Raw genomic sequence first — 25,287 nt, forward strand, 5'->3', positions numbered from 1 at the left:
TACTCTGCCCATACTTTTGTAATCAATCCCCTTTAGTAAACTCCACTCAATTTATCCACTCCAGGAGTGTCAGGTATTTCCTAATGGTACCCTGACTGATGGTTGATGTACCCATGAGAACTCGTTCTTTCTTCTCTCCTAACCTCCTTCTTGAGTAGCAAAATATACATTTACAGAGTAGGGGATATTATGTAAGGAAATGCAATATGTTTATGGTCATTAGTATTCTGTCCAGCCATGTTGAGGTTAGCTCCTAAGTAACAATTTCAGAATATCTATAATCAAGCTGTATGTCCCTTACCAACCGGGCAGTCATGTTTTTTTTTTTCCTATCCTCAACCAACCACTAAGGAACATTTAGAGCTCATGACTCTCATGCCTACACTCTCCTGAAAAGTTAGCATCCTTCCTAAATTCTAGCAACCTGGGAGGCAATGGGTCCGATGCACACTCTAGTTTTTGGTTTGCTGTAAATCAGTTTGCACTCCTTTGCTTCCCTTGGACTCAGTTTGCAGAGAATGAGCTTACATCCTTTTGCTTCCTTTGGACTGGAGTCTCAGGAAGCCTGGAAAGGGGGTACAGTTAAGCCTCTGGGATTCCACGACAGCTGCCAGCATTCTGGCCCGGGTGTCACTGCTCATTAACTGTGTCCAACCTGGAATGTTTCATAGACTACCAGGGCTAGAAGAGACCTCAGAAATCAACTAGTCTAGAGACTCTTAATTTGGGATCTATAGACAAGCTTCAAAGAAATCCTTAACCCCACTAAACTATATGGAAAACTAGCTATCTATGGGCATATATGCATTTTTTCTAGGGAGAAGACCGACAGCTTTCATCAAATTCTTGAAAGGGCTTGTGACACAAAAAAGACATAGACCTCAAAAGGCTCTAGACCAGCACCTTCTCCTTATAGCAGAAGAAACAGACCCAGAGAGAAAGCAGTGAGCCAGTGTCAAGTTGTAACGTAGAATGCAGGTAGACAATAACTTTCTTTCTTTCTTTTTTTTTTTTTTAACAAACCTTTCCTTCCCCTACGGGATTCAAAAGCAATATCCCTCCCATGCTTTGTGTGTAGCAGACACCAGGAAACTGTTAAATGCAACAGATAACTGTAATGGGCCCTACAAGCACACTCTCTTATTTTAATTGACCTTACTAAATAGAACCTAGAGTTGTGTGGGGCCCAGAGCCAACCTTAGAGCTTAATGGTGCCAAGGGATCAAGCAGGGTTTTTCCACCCCAGTTCTTTCTGATGAATGGAGTTCTGTCTCGTCTCTGTTTCTCTGAGCCAACTTGTCCCCAGGGCCTTGTGGAAGGGCAGGTGTCAGTCCTGGGCATGTACTCAACAGCCCAACTCCAGCGTCTCTGCAGCTGTTCTCATCCTTGAGAGGCCCCCAGTGGGAGGTGACACAGATTCTTGGAAAAATGGCAAAGGAAAAATAATGAAAAAGCACCCTTGAGCATTGAGGGGCTGCCAGCCTTCCAATCAGGCTAGTATTGCCTACCTCAGGTTATTAAATCACCACCAGCTCCAGGTAAAATAGGGTAGAAAGCCTTATTCCTTCCCATCTCCCCTCTGTGCCCCTCTTTCCCATACCACTGATATTTTCATGCTACTCAGAGTCTCCTGCTGTTTTTCCTTACCTGGGTCTCCCCTGTCTAGGAAATGCCTTTGCAGTATAACTTAGGTACCTAGTGTGTCAGAATAAATTAGACAATCTTGAGTTCTAGTATCAGCTCTGTCACTAACCAGCAACGTGACCTTGTACAGGTCACTGAACCTTCATGGACCTTGACATTTCATTTATTAAAAATTAGGCCAATCAACCAAATAAGGTAATGAAGATAAGGGCACCTGACACATGTAAAACAGCAAAAACTATGTAGGATCATTATGGCCCTTCACCATTCAAAGATAAATTATTTTAAAGGTTGAAAACAATAAATTTGAGGACCAATATCTCAGCTGAGATCTGACAGCCCAGATTTAGTATAACTGGGTTGCCTGGGGGAAATTCTAGAATGGGGAGAAGAGAGTCACCATTGGCTGTGGGGCTAAGAAGATCAGTGGAAAAAAATGACTTGACAGAATACGATCTATTTGAAGAGTTTCTCATGGTACTTTATAGCCAAAAGACCAATGTAAAGAGCTTCTGAGGACCAGTCACTCTTCACCAGGCAAAAGTGGAGAGCAATTCAGTCAGATCTAGTGGCTGGAGGATCAGACGGGAGTCAGTCTCAATATGACTTGCTATAGGAATAGGTAAACTGGCTGCACAGGGGCTGGGAATTTCCAGAAAATGGTACAGGTAGTAGGAAAAGAATATCAACTTTTCCCCCACAATCAGTTAGTCAACACTGTTTCTTAAGGCCCTGGGATGGGTCATATTCTGTAACTAAGCCCCACAAGGTAAGCCAAAGGAAATCAGTGTCTTCAAGAAACGGATGCTTTGATGGGTGAAAGAGGGAGAAAGGACAAAACTCATCATAGAATGATCCAGGCACTCAAAGAAATGGTCTTTAGTTGGGAAGGGGGTTGACATTGTATTGTTTTTAGGGAAACAATCAGAAAACAAAAAGATCCAGAATTAAGTAAACAAGTCAATTTCATCTCTTATGACTTACTCTTCCAAAAGATGCAGAGGACAGTGATCACTAGTAGTCCAGAGATAGCTTTATTATATTGCAATATCCTTAATTATGAAACTAAGATTTAATTATGAGTTTTAAATTCTTCTTACTCTTGCTTGTTACTACTGCTAATAATAATTTTTAAATATGTGTGGGGTTTTTTTTTTGTACTTTAACTTAGTAGGGATAGAATGGTGAACAAACAGATGAGGTCTCCACTCTTGTGGAGCCTAGATTCTTATGGTGGTGGTGGTTCTACTTTATATTGGGCAATAGGTAAGACATCTCCACATAGGTGAAATTTGACTTCTGTTACAGTAATATGTCAGAATAAGTATTCTAAAAGGCCTTTTGGCTACAATATAACTAAATTCTGAATAAATCTTAACCTTTTTTACATTTCTTTTTTAACAGTTTTATTGTTATATTATTCACATAGTGTATAATTCACCCATTTAAAGTGTATAATTCAATGGTTTTGGTATATTATATTCTTAATGTTTTTAATTTGGTCAAATATGTATAACATAAATTTTGCAATTTTAATGTGTAAAATTAATTTTAATAATTTTATGTGTACAATTCAGTGGCTTTAGTTACATTCACAATATTGTTTGATCAGTATCTAGTTCTAGAACTTTTTAAACCTTTAACATGACAACCAACTGTTACCATTAAGCAATGACTTCTTATTCCTTCCTCCCACTAGCTGCTGGCAACTTCTAATCTACTTTTTGACCCTATGAATTTGTCTCTTCTAGATATTTCATGCAAGTGGCATCACACAGTCTTTGTCCTTTTGTGACTCATTATTTCACTCAATATAATGTTTTCAAAGTCCATGTTGTAGCATGTATCAGAGCTGCATTCTTTTTTGTAGCTTAATAATATTCCATTCTATGGATATACCACATTTTGCTTATCCATTTCATCTGTTGTCTCTTCTAGCTCTGACAGTCTAAGAAACATTCCAGATTGGACACAAAAGCCAAAATTGACAAATGGGTTCTAATTAAACTAAAGAGCTTCTGCACAGCAGAAGAAGCTATCATCAGAGTGAACAGGCAACCTATAGAATGGGAGAAAAATTTTGCAATGTACCCATCTGACAAAGGTCTAATATCCAGAATTTACAAGGAACTTAAACAAATTTACAAGAAAAAAACAACCCCATGAAAAAATGGGCGTGGAATAGAAACAGACTTGTCAAAATAAGACATTATGTGGCCAGCAAACATACGAAAAAAAGCTCAGCATCACTGATCATTAGAGTAATGCAAATTAAAACCACAATGAGATACTATCTCACACCAGTCAGAATGGTGATTATTAAAACGTCAAGAAACAATAGATGCTGGTGAGGCTGTCGAGAAATAGGAACGCTCTTACACTGTTAGTAGGAATGTAAATTAGTTCAACTTTTGTGGAAGACAGCATGGAGATTCCTCGGGGATCTAGAACTAGAAATACCATTTGACCCAGCAATCCCATTACTGGGTATATACCCAAAGGATTGTAAATCATGCTGCCATAAAGACACATGACTGGCATGAGATAGTATCTCATTGTGGTTTTGATTTGTATTTCTCTAATGATCAGTGATGTTGAGCTTTTTTCCCGTTTGTTGGCTATGTAAATGTCTTATTTTGAGAAGTCTGTTCATATTCTTTGCCCACTTTTTCATGGTTTTTTTTTTTTTTTTCTTGTAAATTTTGTTTCAGTTCCTTGTAAATTCTGGATATTAGACCTTTGTCAGATGGGTACACTGCAAAAATTTTCTCCCGTTCTGTAGGTTGCCTGTTCACTCTGATGATAGCTTCTTTTGCTGTGCAGAAACTCTTTAGTTTAATTAGAACCTATTTGTCATTTTTGGCTTTTGTTGCAATTGCTTTTGGTGTTTTTGTCATGAAGTCTTTGTCCGTGCCTATGTCTTGAATGGTATTGCCTAGGTTTTCTTCTAGGGTTCTTATGGTTTTGGGTTTTACATTTAAGTTTTTAATGCATATTGAGTTAATTTTTGTGTAAGATGTAAGGAAGGGGTCCAGTTTCAGTTTTCTGCGTATGGCTAGTCAGTTTTTCCCAGCACCATTTATTGAACAGGAGTTGCTTTCCCCATTGCTTGTTTTTGTCAGGTTTGTCGAAGATCAGATGGTTGTAGATGTATGGAGTTATTTCTGAGGTTGCTGTTTTGTTCCATCAGTCTATGTGACTGTTTTGGTACCGGTAACATGCTGTTTCTGTTACTGTAGCCTTTTAGTATAGTTTGAAGTCAGGTAGCATGATGCCTCCAGCTTTGTTCTTTTTGCTTAAGATTGTCTTGGCTATATGGGGTCTTCTTTGATTCCATATGAAATTTAAAGTGCTTTTTTTCCCTAATTCTGTGAAGAATGTAAATGGTAGTCTGATGGGAATTGCATTGAATATATAAATTACTTTGGACAATATGGCCATTTTCACGATATTGATTTTTCCTATCCATGAGGATGAAATGTTTTTCCATTTGTTTGTGTCCTCTCTTATTTCCTTGAGCAGTGGTTTGTAGTTCTCCTTGAAGAGGTCCTTCATATCCCTTGTTAGCTATATTCCTAGGTATTTTATTCTTTTTTGGTAGTCACTGTGAGTGGGAATTCATTCATGATTTTGTTCTCTGCTTGTCTATTGTTGGTATAAAGGAATGCTTGTGGTTTTTGCGCATTGATCTTGTGTCCTGAGATTTTGCTGAAATTGCTTGTTAGTTTAAGGAGTTTTGGGGCTGAGATGATGGGGTTTTCTAAATTTAAAATCATGTTGTCTGCAAACAGATACAATTTTACTTCCTCTCTTCCTACTTCAATATCCTTTATTTATTTCTCTTACATGATTGCCCTGGCCAGAACTTCTAATACTATGATGAATAGGAGTGGTGAGAGAGGGCATCCTTGTGTTGTACCAGTTTTCAAAAGAAATGCTTCCAGCTTTTGCCCATTCAGTATGATATTGGCTGTGGGTCTTTATAAATAACTCTTACTATTTTGAGATATGTTCCATCAATACCTAGTTTATCGGGAGATTTTAACATGAAGGAATGTTGAATTTTATCAAAGCCTTTTCTGCATCTTTTGAGATAATCATGTGGTTTTTGTCTTTGGTTCTGTTTATGTGATGGATTATGTTTATTGATTTGTGTATGTTGAACCAGCCTTGCATCCCAGGATGAAGCCAACTTGTTCGTGATGGATAAGTTTTTTGATGTGCTGCTTGATTCGGTTCGCCAGTATTTTTTTTTTTTTTTTTGAGACAGAGTCTCATTTTGTCGTCCAGGTTGGAGTGCAGTGGCACCATCTCCACTCACTGCAACCTCTGCCTCCCAGATTCAAGCAATTCTCCTGCCTCAGATTCCAGAGTAGCTGGGACTACAGGCGCCCACCACCATGCCTGGCTCATTTTTGTATTTTTAGTAGATACGGGGTTTCACCATGTTGGCCGGGCTGGTCTCAAACTCCTGATCTCAGGTGATCTGACCACCTTAACCTCCCAAAGTGCTGGGATTACAGGCATGAGCCAGCGCTACCAGTCTGCCAGTATTTTACTGAAAATTTTCGCATCTGTGTTCATCAGAGATATTGGCCTGAAGTTTTCTATTTTTGTTGTGTTTCTTCATGGTTTTGGTATCAGGATGATGCTGGCTTCATGAAATGAGGTAGGGAGGAGTCCCTCATTTTCAGTCATTTGGAATAGTTTCAGAAATAATGGTACCAGCTTCTCTTTGTACCTCTTGTAGAATTTGGCTGTGAATCTGTCTGGTCCTGGGCTTTTTTTTTTTTTTCCCCCGGATTGGTAGGCTATTAATTACTGACTCAATTTCACAATTTGTTATTGGTCTATTTGGGGATTCAATTTCTTCCTGGTTTAGTGTGTCCAAGAATTTATCCATTTCTTCTAGATTTTCTAGTTTACTTGCGTAGAGGTGTGTATAGTATTCTCTGATGGTAGTTTGTATTTCTGTGAGGTCAGAGGTGATATCCCCTTTACCATTTTTATTGTGTCTATTTGTTTCTTCTCTCTTTTCTTTTTTATTAGGCTAGCTAGTGGTCTATCTATTTTGTTAATTTTTTAAAAACCCAGCTCCTGGATTCATTGATTTTGGGGAGGGGGGGGTTGTGTGCTTATCTCCTTCAGTTCTATTCTGATCTTAGTTATTTCTTGTCTTTTGCTAGCTTTTGGATTAGTTTGCTCTTGCCTCTCTAGCTCTTTTAATTGTGATGTTAGGTTGTCAATTTGATATCTTTCTAGGTTTCTGATGTGGGTATTTAGTGCTATAAATTTCCCTCTTAACACTGCTTTAGCTGTGTCCCAGGGATTCTGGTACGTTGTCTCTTCGTTCTCTTTGATTTCAAAGAACTTCTTGATTTCTGCCTTAGTTTTATTATTTAACCAGGAGCCATTCAGGAGCAGTTTGTTCATTTCCATGTAATTGTGTGTTTTTGAGTGAGTTTCTTAATCCTGAGTTCTAATTTGATTGCACTGTGGTCTGAGAGACTTAGGATTTCAGTTCTTTTGCATTTGCTTAGGAGTGTTTTACTTCCAATTATGTGGTTGATTTTAGAATAAGTGCGATGTGGTTCTGAGAAGAATGTATATTCTCTTGATTTGGGGTGGAGAGTTCTATAGATGTCTTTTAGGTCCACTTGATCCAGAGCTGAGTTCAAGTCTGGAATATCGTTTTTAATTTTCTGTCTTGTTGATATGTCTAATATTAACAGTGGGGTGTTAAAGTCTCCCATTATTATTGTGTGGGAGTCTAAGTCTCTTTGTAGGCCTCTAATAACTTGTTTTTTTAATGTGGATTCTCCTGTATTGGGTATATATATATATATATATACATATATATATATGTGTATATATATATATACACACATATATATGTATATATATATACACATATATATGTGTATATATATATACACATATATATATGTGTATATATATATACATATATATATATATGTATGCTCTTCTTGTTGAATTGTTCCCTTTACAATTTGTAATGTCCTTCTTTGTCTTTTTTTTTGATCTTTGTTGGTTTAAAGTCTGTTTTGTCAGAGACTGGGTTTGTAACCCCTGCTTTTTTTCTTTTTTCTTTCCATTTGCTTGGTAAATTTTCCTCCATCCCTTTATTTTGAGCCTGTATGTGTCTTTGTACGTGAGATGCATCTCCTGAATATAGCACACCAATGGGTCTTGACTCTATCCAATTTTCCAGTCTGTGTCTTTTAACTGGATATTTAGTCCATTTAAATGTAAGGTTAGTATTGATATCTGTTAATCTGGTCCTGTCATAATGATGCTATCTGGTTATTTTGCACACTATTTGATGCCATTTCTTCATAGTGTCATTGGTTTTTATATTTTGGTGTGTTTTTGCGGTGGCTGGTACCAGTTTTTCCTTTCCATATTTAGTGCTTCTTTCAGGAGCTCTTGCAAGGCAAGCCCGGTGGTAATGAAATCCCTCTGCATTTGCTTATCTGGAAAGGATTTTATTTCTCCTTTGCTTATGAAGCTTAGTTTGACTGGATATGAAATTCTGGGTGGAAAATTCTTTTCTTTAAGAATGTTAAATATTGACCCCCAATCTCTTCTGGCTTGTAGAGTTTCTGCTGAGAGGTCTGCCCTTAGTCTGATGGGCTTCCCTCTGTAGGTGACCTGGCCTTTCTCTCTGACTGCCCTTAACATTTTTTCCTTCTTTTTGACCTTGGTGAATCTGATGATTATGTGTCTTGGGGTTGTTCTTCTCATGGAGTATCTTAGTAGTGTTCTCTGTATTTCCTGAATTTGCATATTGGCCTGTCTTGCTAGGCTGGGGAAGTTCTCCTGGATAATACCCTGAAGTGTGGTTTTTGGCTTGTTTCCATTCTCCCTGTCTCCTTTATGTACTGCAATCAATAGTAGATTCAGTCTTTTTGCAAAGTCCCATATTTCTTGGAGGGTTTGTTCATTCCTTTTCATTCTTTTTTCTCTAGTCTTTTCTGCATGCCTTATTTCAGTACAATGGTCTTCCAACTCTGATATCCTTTCTTCTACTTGGTCAAGTTGGCTATTAATACTTGTGTATGCTTCATGAAGTTCTCGTGCTGTATTTTCCAGCTCCATCAGGTCATTTGTATCTCTCTCTAAGGTGGTTATTCTAGTTAGCAGCTCCTCTAACCTTTAATCAAAGTTCTTAGCTTCTTTGCATTGGGTTAGAACATACTCCTTTAGCTCAGCGTAGTTTTTTTTATTACCCATCTTCCAAAGCCTGCTTCTGTCAATTTGTCCATCTCATCCTCCTTCCAATTCTGTGCCCTTGCAGAGACATTGAGATCATTTGGAGGAGAAGAGGTACTCTGGGCTTTTGGGTTTTCAGCATTTTTTCATTGATTCTTTCTCATCTTCATGAGTTTGTCTAGTTTCAATCTTTGAGGCTGCTGACCTTTGCATGGGGTTTTTGTGGGGGCTCTTTGGTTGTTGTTGATGCTGTTGTTGTTGCTTTCTGTTTGTTTGTTTTTCTTTCAATGCTCAGGTCCCTCTTATGTAGGGTGGCTGTGGTTTGCTGGGGGTTCACTTCAGGCCTATTCATCTAGTTCATTCCATGCCTAGAGATGTCACTCAAGGAGGCTGGAGAAACAGAAAAGATGGGTGCTCTTCCTTCTTCTGGTATGTCTGACCTCAAAGGGCACCAACCTAATGCCAGTAGGATCGCTCCTGTATGGGTTTGTCTGACAACCCCTGTTGAAGGGTCTCATCCAGTCAGGTGGCACAGGGAACAGGACCCATTTAATGATGCACTTTGTCCCTTGGTGGAGGGGCTGTGCCTCATTGTGGGGAAACCCACTCATCTGGGCTGCCCTGATTCCTCAGAACTACCACGAAGAAAGACTAAGTCTGCTGGTCTACAGAGACTGCAGCCACCCCTACCCCTACGGGTTCAGGCCCACGGAGATCAGAGATCTGCCCCTGAGCCTCTGGCTAGAGTTAATAGAGTTCCTGCAGGGAAGCCCCACCCAGTGAGGAAGTATGAGTCCGGGTCAGGCCTGAAGAGGCACTCTGGCCACAGTCTGCCACAGCCAGTGTGCTGGGCTGTTGGGGACACGTCTTGGGACCAAGCAGTACAGCTCCCTGGCTCCAGCAGGGGAAAAGTGTGGCCTGGAGCTATAGAGATGGATGCTGCCCTTCCCCCACCCAGGGAGCTAAAATGTTTGGATTTTACTCTATCTGTGATGGGTAGACTTTTAAGAGTTTTAAACAGAAGAGTGATATTCCTGATTAAAATAGTAAAATACTACTCTGACTGCTTTATGCAAAACAGAATAGGCATTTGTAGGGCATGGGGAGGGCATGCTGCCTAGAGAACAGTTGTGAGACAATATTGTAGTATATTTTGGACTAGTACTGTGACCAGGGAGAGGGAGAAAAGTGGCTCCTAATGTAAAATGACTCTCAGGTTTCTGGTTTGGGTAACTGTGTGAATTGTGCCTTTTCTTTAAGATAAGGAAGGCTGAAGGGAGGTAAAATACGGAGGAGAGAAGTAAGAATTTAGTCTTGAGCATATTAAACGTGGGATGCCTATCAGACAAGCAAGTGGAGATATTGAACAGGCAGTTGGATGGATATGCAGGTCTAGAGTACAGGGGTAAGAAGGACCTGGAGATATCAATGTGTGAGTATTCAGTATATATATGGCATGTATCTTAGTTAATTTTCTGTTGCTTATAACAGAATACCTGAAGCTGGGTAATTTATAAAGAAACATAATTTATTTCTTACAGTCCTGGAGGCTGCAAAGTTCAAGGTCAAGGGGCCAAATCTGGTGAGGGTCTTCTTGCTGGTAGGGACTTTCTGTAGAGTTCCAAGGTTGTATAGGGCATCACATGGCAAGGGGACTGAACATGCTAGCTCAGGTCTCACTTTCTCTTCTTATAAAGCCACCAGTTCTCTTCCCATGATAACTCATTAATCCATTAACCCATTCATCCAGAGCCCTCATGACCCAATCACCTCTTAAAAACCCCACCTTTCAATAATGCCACACTGGAGAGTAAGTTTCAACATGAGTTTTGGAAGGCACAAACATTGAAACCATAGCAGTGTGTAAAGAATTAGAACTGGATATGATCACCTAGTAAAAATATGTAAGTAAAAAATAAAAGAGATGTAAGACCTGAGCACTGGGGCTTTCAAATACTGGAAGTCTAAAAAAGGAAAATAATCTAGCAAAGGATATTGAAGCAGAAAGAAATTCAGAAGACTGATCTCACAGAAGCAAAGAAGGAAAAGTATTTAGGGAAAAGAACTCAATCAACTTATATCCAGTGTTGCTGATGGGTTGAGTAAGATGAGGCCAGAGAAGGACCATTGGATTTGACAACATGGAAGCCATTGTTGGCCTTGATAAGAGTAGCCTTGGTGGAACAATGAGAATGGAAGCCTGATTGGACTGAGTTGAGAGGAGAATTACAGGTATGAAATAGAACATAAAATACCATAAATGTGGAAGTGTTTCAAAAACAGTAAAAATACCATACAAGGGCAAGTGCCATTGTTATTATTTCAGCACAGATTTTAGGGAAGTTCAGGGCATTGAATAAAGAGATCTGTGCCAAAAAAAAAAAAAAAAGAAAAAGAAAAAGAAAAAGGCACTGTAGAACCAAGGAGCTTGTTGCGCAGGCAAAAATGTTGTTGTCATAAAAAACTCGCAAGAAAGGCTTCAAGATAACCCCAGAAGCATGAGTTTGATTAAAAAAAAAAAAAAAGTCAGGGTTGTTTCAGAAAGGTTGCTGCAGTTCACCAAGCCAACCCTGTGTCAACCTCTGACTGGAGCTGGTCCAGGGCTGGTAGATGGGAAATGTTCCAAAATACGAGTAGCAGTAACATTTAGAAAAAGCCTCATCTGTTATGTTTACTGATATTTTATTAACTCATTTTGCAAACTTCCCTGCCGTTCTTGATAGGCAAGGCACACTGTTGGCAAGACAGAAAAATCAGTGTGGTTTGTGTTCCTTGCCACAGTGTTTCCCTCTTCTTTACCGCTCCGGCCACTCCTCCTCATAGACACTCTCTGCCCTTCTCTTCACCCTGAATTCCACCAATAGACAACTCTATGGTTTGCCTGTGCAGAAGGTGGGCAGGTGAGTCTAGGCGATTGTGCTGTGCATAGCTTTGGAAGATTAGAATGCCTTACTGTAGTCAACAGGATGCAACTCTTTTCTTTCTAAGTTTGTTAAGAAAAAGGTACCTACCTTTGTTTTGCAATCACTTCTGCCTCCATCAACCTATATTCCACTCATTCTTCAAGACTCAGTTTTTCTCTGTGAAGCCTTCCCCAGTTCATAATTATAATTGTTCTCTTTGTCTTCTGTGCTTCCCTTGGTCTTTGCATCTTTATAATAGTGCTAACAACAGCCTGCCTTGTATTCCAATTATTTGTGTAATCCTGACTTGCTTATTATGTTGTCAACTCTTTGAAGACAGGGCCCTTTATTATACATTTTTGTATCTCTTACAGAGTTCCTTTGCCCTAGTAAGTGCTTAATGTATCAATATTAGTAAAATTTAACTTTTAATGAAAATAGTTTACAAGTTAAAAGTGAGCATCATAGATAATGTGAGCAAGACCTTACTTCTTGAGAAAATATTTCTTTCTGAATAGTTAGGTAAGGGAAATTTAGAATCTGCTAGCATCAGGCATGTTCAAAAAGGAACTGCCAGCATCTGTAATATGTGGATGGAGAATCTAATCAAGCTTAAATCAAGTCACACAGTGAAGTTTCTATTTGCAGCTAATAGACTCAAACTGCTCCGACACAGTGATCTGTTGTCTCCATTTCCCCATGTGTACTTTGACATTCAAGCCACTGGACTATCCATATAATCTATTGTTCACACTAATGCACAACCAAGCTGGCTTCCCTTCCCCCAACACCTGCTGTTTTTTTTTTTAAAGGAAGAGCATTGAGTTAATTGTTCCATGTTAATGTGAGTTGATTTTACTGATTTTGTGCTGGAAGTTGATTAATTATAAAGGTAGGTGTCATGCCTTTGTGTTCTCTTCCCTAACTTAAAAATCCAAGTATGATTCATACTGAAGCTGATGTCAGCAAGACCTTTGATCCCCGAGGATGCTGTAATGCTGTAAGTAATATTATGATGATTATTATATTTATTATTTCTGTTGCTCCCTTGTAATGGAAATTATATCTCAAAAAACTAATTTGGAAATCATACGTCTATAATGTTAGCTAAGGTGGACTTTGTATCACATTACCTCCATGGAATTTTAAAAAGCAGGTGTTAAGTGAGTGTGAGTTTCATCTGATAATTATTTCTTATATTCCATTCTTCTTCTCCTCCTCCTCCTTCTTTTCCTTCTTCTTTCTCTTCTTCCTCCTTCTCTTTGTCCTCCTTCTCCACCATGTACTTGGTTATTAGTTACAGTAATGAATAGGAGTTTTGTTGTCCATAGATTAAAAATATACTTAAAGAAGATTATTTTTTTCATCCAGTAAGATGTTCTAATGCATAGCAGCATTGATTAGGACAATATAGACTTTCCTGCCTAGGCTATAGATATGCCTTTGAAGTCAGTGCTTTAGGATGATATGTTCTTTCAGGCAACTGAGTTATTTTGTCCTGAATTGAAGCAGAACACCTGAATGCTAGTCCCAATTCTGTCATGAGCCAGCTGTGTATCCTTGGGACACTTCAACTCACTGTGCTTTGAGTTCCTCTTATTTAAGATGGAGAGCATTCTATTTTCCCAACACTGTAACAAAGATGGGGGGCTGCTGTATCTCAATAGCCAAGACATTTAGGAAAGCTGGGTATCTACATGCACAAAGTACATTTGTCTGCATTTGGGAGCCAGTAAAATGTGGAATGGGATCACACAAAGACATCTGATGCTGAACAGCTGGATTGTAGCATGATTGTGTTTGAAGCCAGCAACACCATTGTTGAGTCTGTCAGAAGCATAGGGGACTTTGCTTTTCTTAGAAGCTCCCCAAGGAGGGGTTATCCAAAGGCTTTTTCCAAAGCCTGGGTAGGGTGGAGAGGCTTGTGGTTGGAGGAGGGTGGGTCATTATAACAGCAACCCCTGGAGGAATATGTAAAGCATTATTGTCCTACAATAGGATATCATGGCATGTGTCTGAGATGGCGGCTGCTTTGGAGCTTTTAGATTTTCTTTTTAGGAAGCAATTTCCACAAATACCTCCAAAATGAATGCTCTGGTGACTTTGCAGGGAAGGTTGCTGTTTGAAGCATTTACTAAATTCTTTTTTACAGCTATTAGCTAGTTTCAATTTTCTTTTTTCTTTTTTTTTCTTTTCTTTTTTTTATTATTATACTTTAAGTTCTAGGGTACATGTGCATAACGTGCAGGTTTGTTACATATGTATACTTGTGCCATGTTGGTGTGCTGCACCCATCAACTCGTCAGCATCCATCAATTCATCATTTATATCATGTATAACTCCCCAATGCAATCCCTCCTCCCTCCCCCCTCCCCTCCCCATGATAGGCCCCAGTGTGTGATGTTCCCCTTCCCTAGTCCGAGTGATCTCATTGTTCAGTCCCCACCTATGAGTGAGAACATGGGGTGTTTGGTTTTCTGTTCTGTGATAGTTTGCTAAGAATGATGGTTTCCAGCTGCATCCATGTCCCTACAAAGGACTCAAACTCATCCTTTTGTATGGCTGCATAATATTCCATGGTGTATATGTGCCACATTTTCTTAATCCAGTCTGTCACAGATGGACATTTCAGTTGATTCCAAGTCTTTGCTATTGTGAATAGTGCCGCAATAAACATACGTGTGCATGTGTCTTTATAGCAGCATGATTTATAATCCTTTGGGTATATACCCAGTAGTGGGATGGCTGGGTCATCTATGACATCTAGTTCTAGATCCTTGAGGGATCGCCATACTGTTTTCCATAATGGTTGAACTAGTTTACAATCCCACCAACAGTGTAAAAGTGTTGCTATTTCTCCACATCCTCTCCAGCACCTGTTGTTTCCTGACTTTTTAATGATTGCCATTCTAACTGGTATGAGATGGTATCTCATTGTGGTTTTGATTTGCATTTCTCTGATGGCCGTGATGATGAGCATTTTTTCATGTGTCTGTTGGCTGTATGAATGTCTTCTTTTGAGAAATGTCTGTTCATATCCTTTGCCCACTTTTTGATGGGGTTGTTTGTTTTTTTCTTGTAAATTTGTTTGAGTTCTTTGTAGATTCTGGATATTAGCCCTTTGTCAGATGAGTAGATTGCCAAATTTTTCTCTCATTCTGTAGGTTGCCTGTTCACTCTGATGGTAGTTTCTTTTGCTGTGCAGAAGCTCTTTAGTTTAATGAGATCCCATTTGTCAATTTTGGCTTTTGCTGCCGTTGCTTTTGGTGTTTTAGACATGAAGTCCTTGCCCATGCCTATGTCCTGAATGGTACTACCTAGGTTTTCTTCTAGGGTTTTTATGGTATTAGGTCTAACATTTAACTCTCTAATCCATCTTGAATTAATTTTCGTATAAGGAGTAAGGAAAGGATCCAGTTTCAGCTTTCTACTTATGGCTAGCCAATTTTCCCAGCACCATTTATTAAATAGGGAATCCTTTCCCCATTTCTTGTTTCTCTCAGGTTTGTCAAAGATCAGATGGCTGTAGATGTGTGGTATTATTTCTGAGGACTCTGTTCTGTTCCATTGGTCTATATCTCTGTTTTGGTACCAGTACCATGCTGTTTTGGTTATTGTAGCCTTGTAGTATAGTTTGAAGTCAGGTAGCGTGATGCCTCCAGCTTTGTCCTTTTGACTTAGGATTGTCTTGGCAATGCAGGCTCTTTTTTGGTTTCATATGAACTTTAAAGCAGTTTTTTCGAATTCTCTGAAGAAACTCATTGGTAGCTTGATGGGGATGGCATTGAATCTATAAATAACCTTGGGCAGTATGGCCATTTTCATGATATTGATTTTTCCTATCCATGAGCATGGTATGTTCTTCCATTTGTTAGTGTCCTCTTTTATTTCACTGAGCAGTGGTTTATAGTTCTCCTTGAAGAGGTCCTTCACATCCCTTGTAAGTTGGATTCCTAGGTATTTTATTCTCTTTGAAGCATTGTGAATGGAAGTTCATTCATGATTTGGCTCTCTGTTTGTCTGTTACTGGTGTATAAGAATGCTTGTGATTTTTGCACATTAATTTTGTATCCTGAGACTTTGCTGAAGTTGCTTATCAGCTTAAGGAGATTTTCGGCTGAGACAATGGGGTTTTCTAAATATACAATCATGTCATCTGCAAACAGGGATAATTTGACTTCTTCTTTGCCTAACTGGATACCCTTTATTTCTTTCTCTTGCCTGATTGCCCTAGCCAGAACTTCCAACACTATGTTGAATAGGAGTGGTGAGAGAGGGCATCCCTGTCTTGTGCCAGTTTTCAAAGGGAATTTTTCCAGTTTTTTTCCCATTCAGTATGATATTGGTTGTGGTTTGTCATAAATAGCTCTTATTATTTTGAGGTACGTTCCATCAATACCGAATTTATTGAGCGTTTTTAGCATGAAGGGCTGTTGAATTTTGTCAAAAGCCTTTTCTGCATCTATTGAGATAATCATGTGGTTCTTGTCTTTGGTTCTGTTTATATGCTGGATTACGTTTATTGATTTGCGAATGTTGAACCAGCCTTGCATCCCAGGATGAAGCCCACTTGATCATGGTGGATAAACTTTTTCATGTGCTGCTGAATCTGGTTTGCCAGTATTTTATTGTTGATTTTTGCATCGATGTTCATCAGGGATATTGGTCTAAAATTCTCTTTTTTTGTTGTGTCTCTGCCAGGCTTTGGTATCAGGATGATGTTGGCCTCGTAAAATGAGTTAGGGAGGATTCCCTCTTTTCTATTGATTGGAATAGTTTCAGAAGGAATGGTACCAGCTCCTCCTTGTACCTCTGGTAGAATTCAGCTGTGAATCCATCTGGTCCTGGACTTGTTTTGGTTGGTAGGCCATTAATTATTGCCTCAATTTCAGAGCCTGCTATTGGTCTATTCAGAGATTTAATTTCTTCCTGGTTTAGTCTTGGAAGAGTGTAAGTGTCCAGGAAATTATCCATTTCTTCTAGATTTTCTAGTTGATTTGCGTAGAAGTGTTTATAGTATTCTCTGATGGTAGTTTGTATTTCTGTGGGGTCCGTGGTGATATCCCCTTTATCATTTTTATTGCGTCTATTTGATTCTTCTCTCTTTTCTTCTTTATTAGTCTAGCTAGCGGTCTGTCAATTTTGTTGATTTTTTCAAAAAACCAACTCCTGGATTCATTGATTTTTTGGAGAGTTTTTGTGTCTCTATCTCCTTCAGTTCTGCTCTGATCTTAGTTATTTCTTGCCTTCTGCTAGTTTTTGAATGTGTTTGCTCCTGCTTCTCCAGTTCTTTTATTGTGATGTTAGAGTGTCAATTTTAGATCTTTCCAGCTTTCTCTTGTGGGCATTTAGTGCTATAAATTTCCCTCTACACACTGCTTTAAATGTGTCCCAGAGATTCTGATATGTTGTATCTTTGTTCTCATTGGTTTCAAAGAACATCTTTATTTCTGCCTTCATTTCGTTATGTACCCAGTAGTCATTCAGGAGCAGGTTGTTCAGTTTCCATGTAGTTGAGCGGTTTTGATTGAGTTTCTTAGTCCTGAGTTCTAGTTTGATTGCACTGTGGTCTGAGAGACAGTTTGTTATAATTTCTGTTCTGTTACATTTGCTAAGGAGTGCTTTACTTCCAATTATGTGGTCGATTTTGGAATAAGTGTGATATGGTGCTGTGAAGAATGTATATTCTGTTGATTTGGGGTGGAGAGTTCTATAGATGTCTATTAGGTTGGCTTGGTGCAGAGATGAGTTCAATTCCTGGATATCCTTGTTAACTTTCTGTCTCGTTGATCTGTCTAATGTTGACAGTGGAGTGTTGAAGTCTCCCATTATTATTGTATGGAGTCTAAGTCTCTTTGTAAGTCTCTAAGGACTTGCTTTATGAATCTGGGTGCTCCTGTATTGGGTGCATATATATTTAGGATAGTTAGCTCTTCCTGTTGAATTGATCCCTTTACCATTATATAATGGCCTTCTTTGTCTCTTTTGATCTTTGATGGTTTAAAGTCTGTTTTATCAGAGACTAGGATTGCAACCCCTGCTTTTTTTTGTTCTCCATTTGCTGGTAGATCTTCCTCCATCCCTTTATTTTGAGCCTATGTATGTCTCTGCATGTGAGATGGGTCTCCTGAATACAGCAGACTGATGGGTCTTGACTCTTTATCCAGTTTGCCAGTCTGTGTCTTTTAATTGGAGCATTTAGTCCATTAACATTTAAGTTAATATTGTTATGTGTGAACTTGATCCTGCCATTATGATATTAACTGGTTATTTTGCTCGTTAGTAGATGCAGTTTCTTCCTAGCCTCGATGGTCTTCACATTTTGGCATGTTTTTGCAATGGCTGGTACCAGTTGTTCCTTTCCATGTTTAGGGCTTCCTTCAGGTCTCTTGTAAGGCAGGCCTGGTGGTGACAAAATCTCTAAGCATTTGCTTATCTGTAAAGGATTTTATTTCTCCTTCACTTATGAAACTTAGTTTGGCTGGATATGAAATTCTGGGTTGAAAATTCTTTTCTTTAAGAACGTTGAGGCCGGGCACGGTGGCTCAAGCCTGTAATCCCAGCACTTTGGGAGGCCGAGACGGGCGGATCACAAGGTCAGGAGATCGAGACCATCCTGGCTAACACGGTGAAGACCCCGTCTCTACTAAAAAATACAAAAAACTACCGGGCGAGGAGGCGGGCGCCTGTAGTCCCAGCTACTCGGAGGCTGAGGCAGGAGAATGGCGTGAACCTGGGAGGCGAGCTTGCAGTGAGCTGAGATCTGGCCACTGCACTCCAGCTTGGGCGACAGAGCGAGACTCCGTCTCAAAAAAAAAAAAAAAAAAAAGAACGTTGAATATTGGCCCCCACTCTCTTCTGGCTTGTAGAGTTTCTGCGGAGAGGTCTGCTGTTAGTCTGATGGGCTTCCCTTGTGGGTAACCCGACCTTTCTCTCTGGCAGCCCTTAAGATTTTTTCCTTCATTTCAACTTTGGTGAATCTGGCAATTAGTGTCTTGGAGTTGCTCTTCTCGATGAGTATCTTTGTGGTGTTCTCTGTATTTCCTGAATTTGAATGTTGGCCTGCCCTACAAGGTTGGGGAAGTTCTCCTGGATGATATCCTGAAGAGTGTTTTCCAACTTGGTTCCATTTTCCCCCTCACTTTCAGGCACCGCAATCAGACGTAGATTGGTCTTTTTACATAATCCCATACTTCTTGCAGGCTTTGTTCATTTCTTTTTTCTTGTTTTTCTTTTTGTTCTCTCTTCTCGCTTCATTTCATTCATTTGATCCTAAATTGCTGATACTCTTTCTTCCAGTTGATCGAGTCGGTTACTGAAGCTTGTGGATTTGTCACGTATTTCTCATGTCATGGTTTTCATCTCTGTCATTTCATTTATGACCTTCTCTGCATTAATTATTCTAGCTATCAATTCTTCCACTCTTTTTTCAAGATTTTTAGTTTCTTTGCGCTGGGTATGTAATTCCTCCTTTAGCTCTGAGAAGTTTGATGGACTGAAGCCTTCTTCTCTCATCTCGTCAAAGTCATTCTCTGACCAGCTTTGATCCGTTGCTGGTGATGAGCTGCGCTCCTTTGCAGGGGGAGATGTGCTCTTATTTTTTGAATTTCCAGCTTTTCTGCCCTGCTTCTTCCCCATCTTTGTGGTTTTATCTGCCTCTGGTCTTTGATGATGGTGACGTAATGATGGGGTTTTGGTATAGGTGTTCTTCCTGTTTGATAGTTTTCCTTCTAATAGTCAGGACCCTCAGCTGTTGGTCTGTTGGAGATTGCTTGAGGTCCACTCCAGACCCTGTTTGCCTGGGTATCAGCAGCAGAGGTTGCAGAAGATAGAATATTGCTGAACAGCGGGTATATCTGTCTGATTCTTACTTTGGAAGCTTCCTCTCAGGGGTGTACTCCACCCTGTGAGGTTTGGGGTGTCAGACTGCCCCTAGTGGGGGATGTCTCCCAGTTAGGCTACTCAGGGGTCAGGGACCCACTTGAGCAGGCAGTCTGTTCCTTCTCAGATCTCAACCTCCGTGTTGGGAGATCCACTGCTCTCTTCAAAGCTGTCAGACAGAGTCGTTCGCATCTGCACAGGCCTCTTCTGCTTCCCCTATTATTGTTTAGTTGTGCCCTGTCCCCAGAGGTGAAGTCTACAGAGACAGGCAGGTTTCCTTGAGCTGCTGTGAGCTGCACCCAGTTCGAGCTTCCCAGCGGCTTTGTTTACCTACTTAAGCCTCAGCAATGGCAGGCCACTCCCCAAGCCTCGCTGCTGCCTTGCGGTTAGATCGCAGACTGCTGTGCTAGCAATGAGGGAGGCTCCGTGGCCGTGGGACCCTCCTGGCCAGGTGTGGGTATAATCTCCTGGTGTGCCTGTTTGCTTAAAGCGCAGTATTGGGGTGGGAATTACCCGATTTTCCAGGTGTTGTGTGTCTCAGTTCCCCTGGCTAGGAAAAGGGATTCCCTTCCCCCTTGCGCTTCCCAGGTGAGGCAATGCCTCGCCCTGCTTCAGCTCTCGCTGGTCGGGCTGCAGCAGCTGACCAGCACCGATTGTCTGACACTCCCCGGTGAGATGACCCCAGGACCTCAGTTGAAAATGCAGAAATCACTGGTCTTCTGTGTCACTCGCGCCGGGAGTTGGAGACTGGAGCTGTTCCTATTCAGCCATCTTGCCTCGTTTCAATTTTCTATTTCTTTTTGAACTAATTCGATTATTGAGATTTTTCTTTTTTTCTTTTTGTTTTTTTTTTTTGATGGAGTCTCTCTCTGTCGCTGGGCAGGAGTGCAGTTGCGTGATCTCAGCTCACTGCAATCTCTGCTCCCAGGTTCCAGCAATTCTCCTGCCTCAGCTCCCCTGCCCCTGCCCCCCTCCACCAGTAGCTGGGGTTACAGGCTTGCACCACCACGCCTGACTAATTTTTTGTATTTTAGTAGAGACGGGGTTTCACCATGATGGCCAGGATGATCTCGAACTCCTGACCTCGTGATCCACCCGCCTCGGCCTCCCAAAGTGCTGGGATTACAGGCGTGAGCCACTGCGCCTGGCCTAGACTTTTCTTAAAAATCATCCATTTCATTTGTTTTCAAACTAATTCGCATAGTTATGTGACGAATAGTTTCTGAATTCGCATTATTTCTACTTTCTTGTTCCTAAATTTGTTTGTGTTGCCTTTTAAAGTCTCTAAATGCTACTCTCCATTGTCTGCTGCAATTGATTTCATCTTTCTTATTCCTACTTTTCTGTCTTTGTATATCCTTACAAAGCTGCTGATTGTTCCTATATCTTACCTTCTTTGCATGCAGTTGAGGCAGAAACAGCCCTAAGTAAATTTTCACTATGTGATAAGCTCTCTACAAGGAACCACAGGAAGATATATTGGAAGGTATAAATTGGGCTGTTAGATTCAGAAACCTGTGATCCAACGGGGAGAACTAAGGGAGTCCTCATGAAAATACAGGCAGGTCTTGAAACAAAGTGCTAAATCCTTGAGACCACTAACAGAGGGACACTCACGGGTGAGGTGTTCCTGACTCATGACCAAAAATAAAGACAGCTAGTCAGGGTCAAAGGCAGCCTCGAATAAGAAGATATGGCAGAGATCGGCCGGGCGCGGTGGTTCACACCTGTAATCCCAGCACTTTGGGAGGCTGAGGCAGGCGGATCACGAGGTCAGGAGATCAAGACCATCCTGGCTAACACAGTGAAACCTCGTCTCTACTAAAAATACAAAAAAATTAGCCAGGTGTGGTGGGGGGGCGCCTGTAGTCCCAGCTACTCGGGAGGCTGAGTCAGGAGAATGGCGTCAACCTGGGAAGCAGAGCTGGCAGTGAGCCAAGACTGTGCCATTGCACTCCAACCTGGGGGACAGAGTGAGACTCCATCTCAACAAAAAGAAGAAGGAGAAGGAGAAGGAGGAGGAGGAGGAGGAGGAGAAGGAGAAGAAGAAGAAGAAGAAGAAGAAGAAGAAGAAGAAAAGGCAGAGATCTTCAGGGTCAAGGATGTGGTGGCAGGTAAATAGTTCAGAGATATTTGGTGTATCAGAGTTAAGAACTCTGCGTTTTATTAAGCCTAGGTCCAAGATGTTGGTGAGAGGTCTGCAGCTAGGATCAAAACCATGTAGCCTCTGTCATTGGATCCACTACTAGGACAATATGCAGGATGCCTATTGAACTAACAGTGCTAACTAGTGACTAGGGTCATTTGGACATGGTAATAAATAGCTTTCATGGCACCAACAGATACTCCCATCCTAGCACTCATGACACTAAATTGAAATACTCTATTTCAATGTATCTCACCTCATCAGACTGTTAGCTCCATGAAGTCATGGCCTGAGTCTTATTCATCATTGTCTCCCCAGTGACTGATCTATATGTAAGTGCTTTGTATTGCCAAGTGGTTAAAAGGAAAGGCTTTGAAGTTAGATAGATCTGTGTTTATTTGTCTTCATTGATTTCCACCTGGAAAACTTACTTATTGTCTCTGGGTCTCAGTTTTCTCAAGTCTAAAATAATAATGACAATAAATACTGACTTCTAGGGTTTCTTGTGAGGGTAAAATGAGATGACAGATTTGGAAGTACTTACTAGAGTGCCTGTCACAGAGTAAGCATTCAATTCGTTTGTAGCTCTGATTGTCATTCTGTGATGGTGGAATGAATGGGTGAAGGACAAGTGGGTTGAAGAAAGGTGTTGGCCAATTTGATGAGGTCAAGACCCAGGACTGGAAAAAGGCTTAATGAGAGTGACCCGCAGTCCTTCGAGTCGCCTTCTCTTCTCTGGGCATCTCTTGGATGATTGAGAGGCTGACACAATAGGGATAACCTTTAAGTATATCGCCTTTTGTGTAAGGCTTGCAATCATTTTGTCTGGGAAAACAGGGATTGAGTTAACCTTGGGTGGGGGATTTGTTATTAATATAAATATTTTTCTAATGTAACATATTGCTCTCTGCACCCAGCAAGCTGTTGTTAGTCTGTGAGCACCATCCCTTTGAAAAGCCATTGCTGGCAGCTTGAATGGGAAACTTAGAACAATTAGAGGTTTTGAACACTTTCAAACTAAGAGGTGGGATAAGTATGTTTTGACTCTATGGTTCCTCCAGGGGTTTCCCTGATGTGCTGTACTAATTATCAGATGTAATTAGGAAAGCCGAGAAGTGGGGAGACTGCAGGGAGCGCCATACTTTCCCAGGGACCCTCATCTCTTTATGCAGAAAGGGGGTTGGGGAGACTGTCTGTCTGTTGTGGAGAAGCAGTAATGCTTAGGATGCTAGCAGGCATGAGGGTCCTGGGAACATGGCTCTACCAGTAGAAACTCAGGCCTATTGGGACCAATTGCTCAGATGAAGCTTTAAGTTTTCCTCTTCTGGTTTCACAGGAAGAAATGGTATTTTGGGCCACTACCAGGTTCTTGGCCAGCTTTTAGCAAAAGTTCAATTTTTGTGTGTCCAAAGCAGTTAAGAAATGATGTCCTTTTAGAACTCATTCAGATGAAGCAGCACATTTCCACTTCTGGGTCAGCTACAGTCAGGCTGCAGAAGATTTTGCTCATCTGCCTTGGCCCAGTCCCTCACCCTAGAGTTGGGCCAGGAGCTCCCTGTCTTTGAGGCTCTGAGAAAAGATGACATTTGTAGGGCCATCTGCTGGTTGACTTTTCTTCAGAAAAGGGCATTCCATTTGGACATGGTCTCAGTCTTACTCATGACTCAATTGAAACTACCACACTTGAAACATGGACAGACAATGGTACTCAGTGTATCATCACTCACTAGGGATCATGATTCAGACTATGAGTGTGGTAGGTGTTTTAAGAAAAAGAAAACTCCTGGGAGCTGAGATGATGGCCTAGATGGGAAGCTTTTCTCCTTGTCAATGTAGTGTGAAGTTCATTGTCAGGGCCATCATATACCAATCAGTGTTTCTGCTTTCTCCATAGGTAACCTGTCTCCATGATTTCTTTGGTGATGATGATGTGTTTATTGCCTGTGGTCCTGAAAAATTTCGCTATGCTCAGGATGATTTTTCTCTGGATGAAAATGGTAAGCATAACCACTGGGTTTTATTCCTCCATTGTTCTCTCTCCTTCTATCCCTTAGGATTTCCATGGGTGTATATAGGGTGGAAAACATCCATGCCTGATCCTTCAAGGGCTTATAATGTTAGTCTTTCTCCTGTATATTTGGATACATGGGTCATGACCCATGTAAGACTGAAAGACTGACTGGACGTCCCAGAGTCCCAGGCTCCAAACTCAATAAAACTCACTGTCTGCTCCAATAGTGACCATATTTCTTGAATCATATATCGTGTCACATGGGATAACAGGCACAATCAGACCACAGGAAGGAATATTTTCAGTCAGAACTTGGCTATTATCCATATCCTTTTTTTTCCCCATTCAGCATCCTCCAGCTACTTAGCTCATGATTATGGTTCCAATTTAGAGAGATTTTTCCACAGTATTCTTAGTGTCAAACCCTTTTCACACTATCAGACTTGCTGCCCCATTCATCTGCCTTGTGATTCAGGATTGCAGAGGGTTGCTAATAATAAGAAGGATCTAATCGTCTTCCATCTCCCTTTGTTTGAGTCCAAGCTCCAGGTATACATTAAAGGTTAATTAGCTCACGCAGCAACAAGGGTAGAATGTGATGCTGATGGAAAGACACATTCAGAGCATATTTCCCATTTAGGAGAAGCAAAGTGTGAAAAAAAATCAAAGGGAATTTTGCTAACATAGACTTTATAAACAACTCAAGTGACAAGAACCCCACAAGAGGTGGCATTTCTGCTGTATTCCCTTTAGGAAGAGGCAATGACTATAGAGAAGCTAAACAAACCCCAGGTTATGTCCAATTCCTATACCTTCTGTATCTTCAGCTCTGGACAGTGATCACTAAAGGACACCAAACAAAACAAGAAGTGAAACAAACAAAAAGGGGCTTTCTGCTTAACTCAGTTTCCTAAAATATTCAATTTACCACAAAAGCTCCTCTAATCTTTCTGTTTAATTTATATTCAATGCACCTTTAAGTAGGAGGCAACAAGAAAGTGTTTAAAGGAAAGACTATATCCTCTACTCTGCTGTTTGATTCCCCTTTTTTGCATCACAGCACAAGGTTGGAAAAACTGTAGCTAAAAGAGCACCAAACTGAAACTCAGGAGACTTGACTTTTATTCCTTGCTTTACTAATTTCTTGTTTTGTGGCCCTAGGCAAGGGGGTTAAGTTTTTTGTACTCTCATCAGCAAAATGAGTATAATAATCCTTCTAATAAATTAGCACTATTAGTGCCCAAAATGACCATAGAAGGGGATGCTGAGTGCTGCATAGAGAGGGTGTTCTAAGGGCGTCAGACTGAGGCTAGGGCAAATACAAAACGTTTGGCAGACTCTCCCATACACCAGCAATCTTTCTTAAGTTTTGAGTGGCAGAGTCACTGCTGGCCCATTTATTCATTAACCCCCCATAAGGGATTATAATAACATACATGGGAAATCGAAAAGAACTCGGTAAATGCAAG

The 25,287-nt window shown here is 40.6% G+C and overlaps 1 protein-coding gene across 1 annotated transcript in view; it reads left to right on the forward strand.

Annotated features, from left to right (window-relative positions):
* DCX (doublecortin) overlaps positions 1 to 25,287 on the forward strand; it is a 114,283-nt gene that overhangs the window by 68,120 nt on the left and 20,876 nt on the right. Inside the window, 1 exon segment of the mRNA XM_033201367.1 lies at positions 23,702 to 23,804. Coding sequence (XP_033057258.1) covers positions 23,702 to 23,804 — 103 coding nt within the window.

This window comes from Trachypithecus francoisi, unplaced genomic scaffold (genome assembly GCF_009764315.1).
Source record: "Trachypithecus francoisi isolate TF-2019V2 unplaced genomic scaffold, Tfra_2.0 Lachesis_group6, whole genome shotgun sequence".
In the NCBI taxonomy this organism is placed as follows: domain Eukaryota; kingdom Metazoa; phylum Chordata; class Mammalia; order Primates; family Cercopithecidae; genus Trachypithecus; species Trachypithecus francoisi.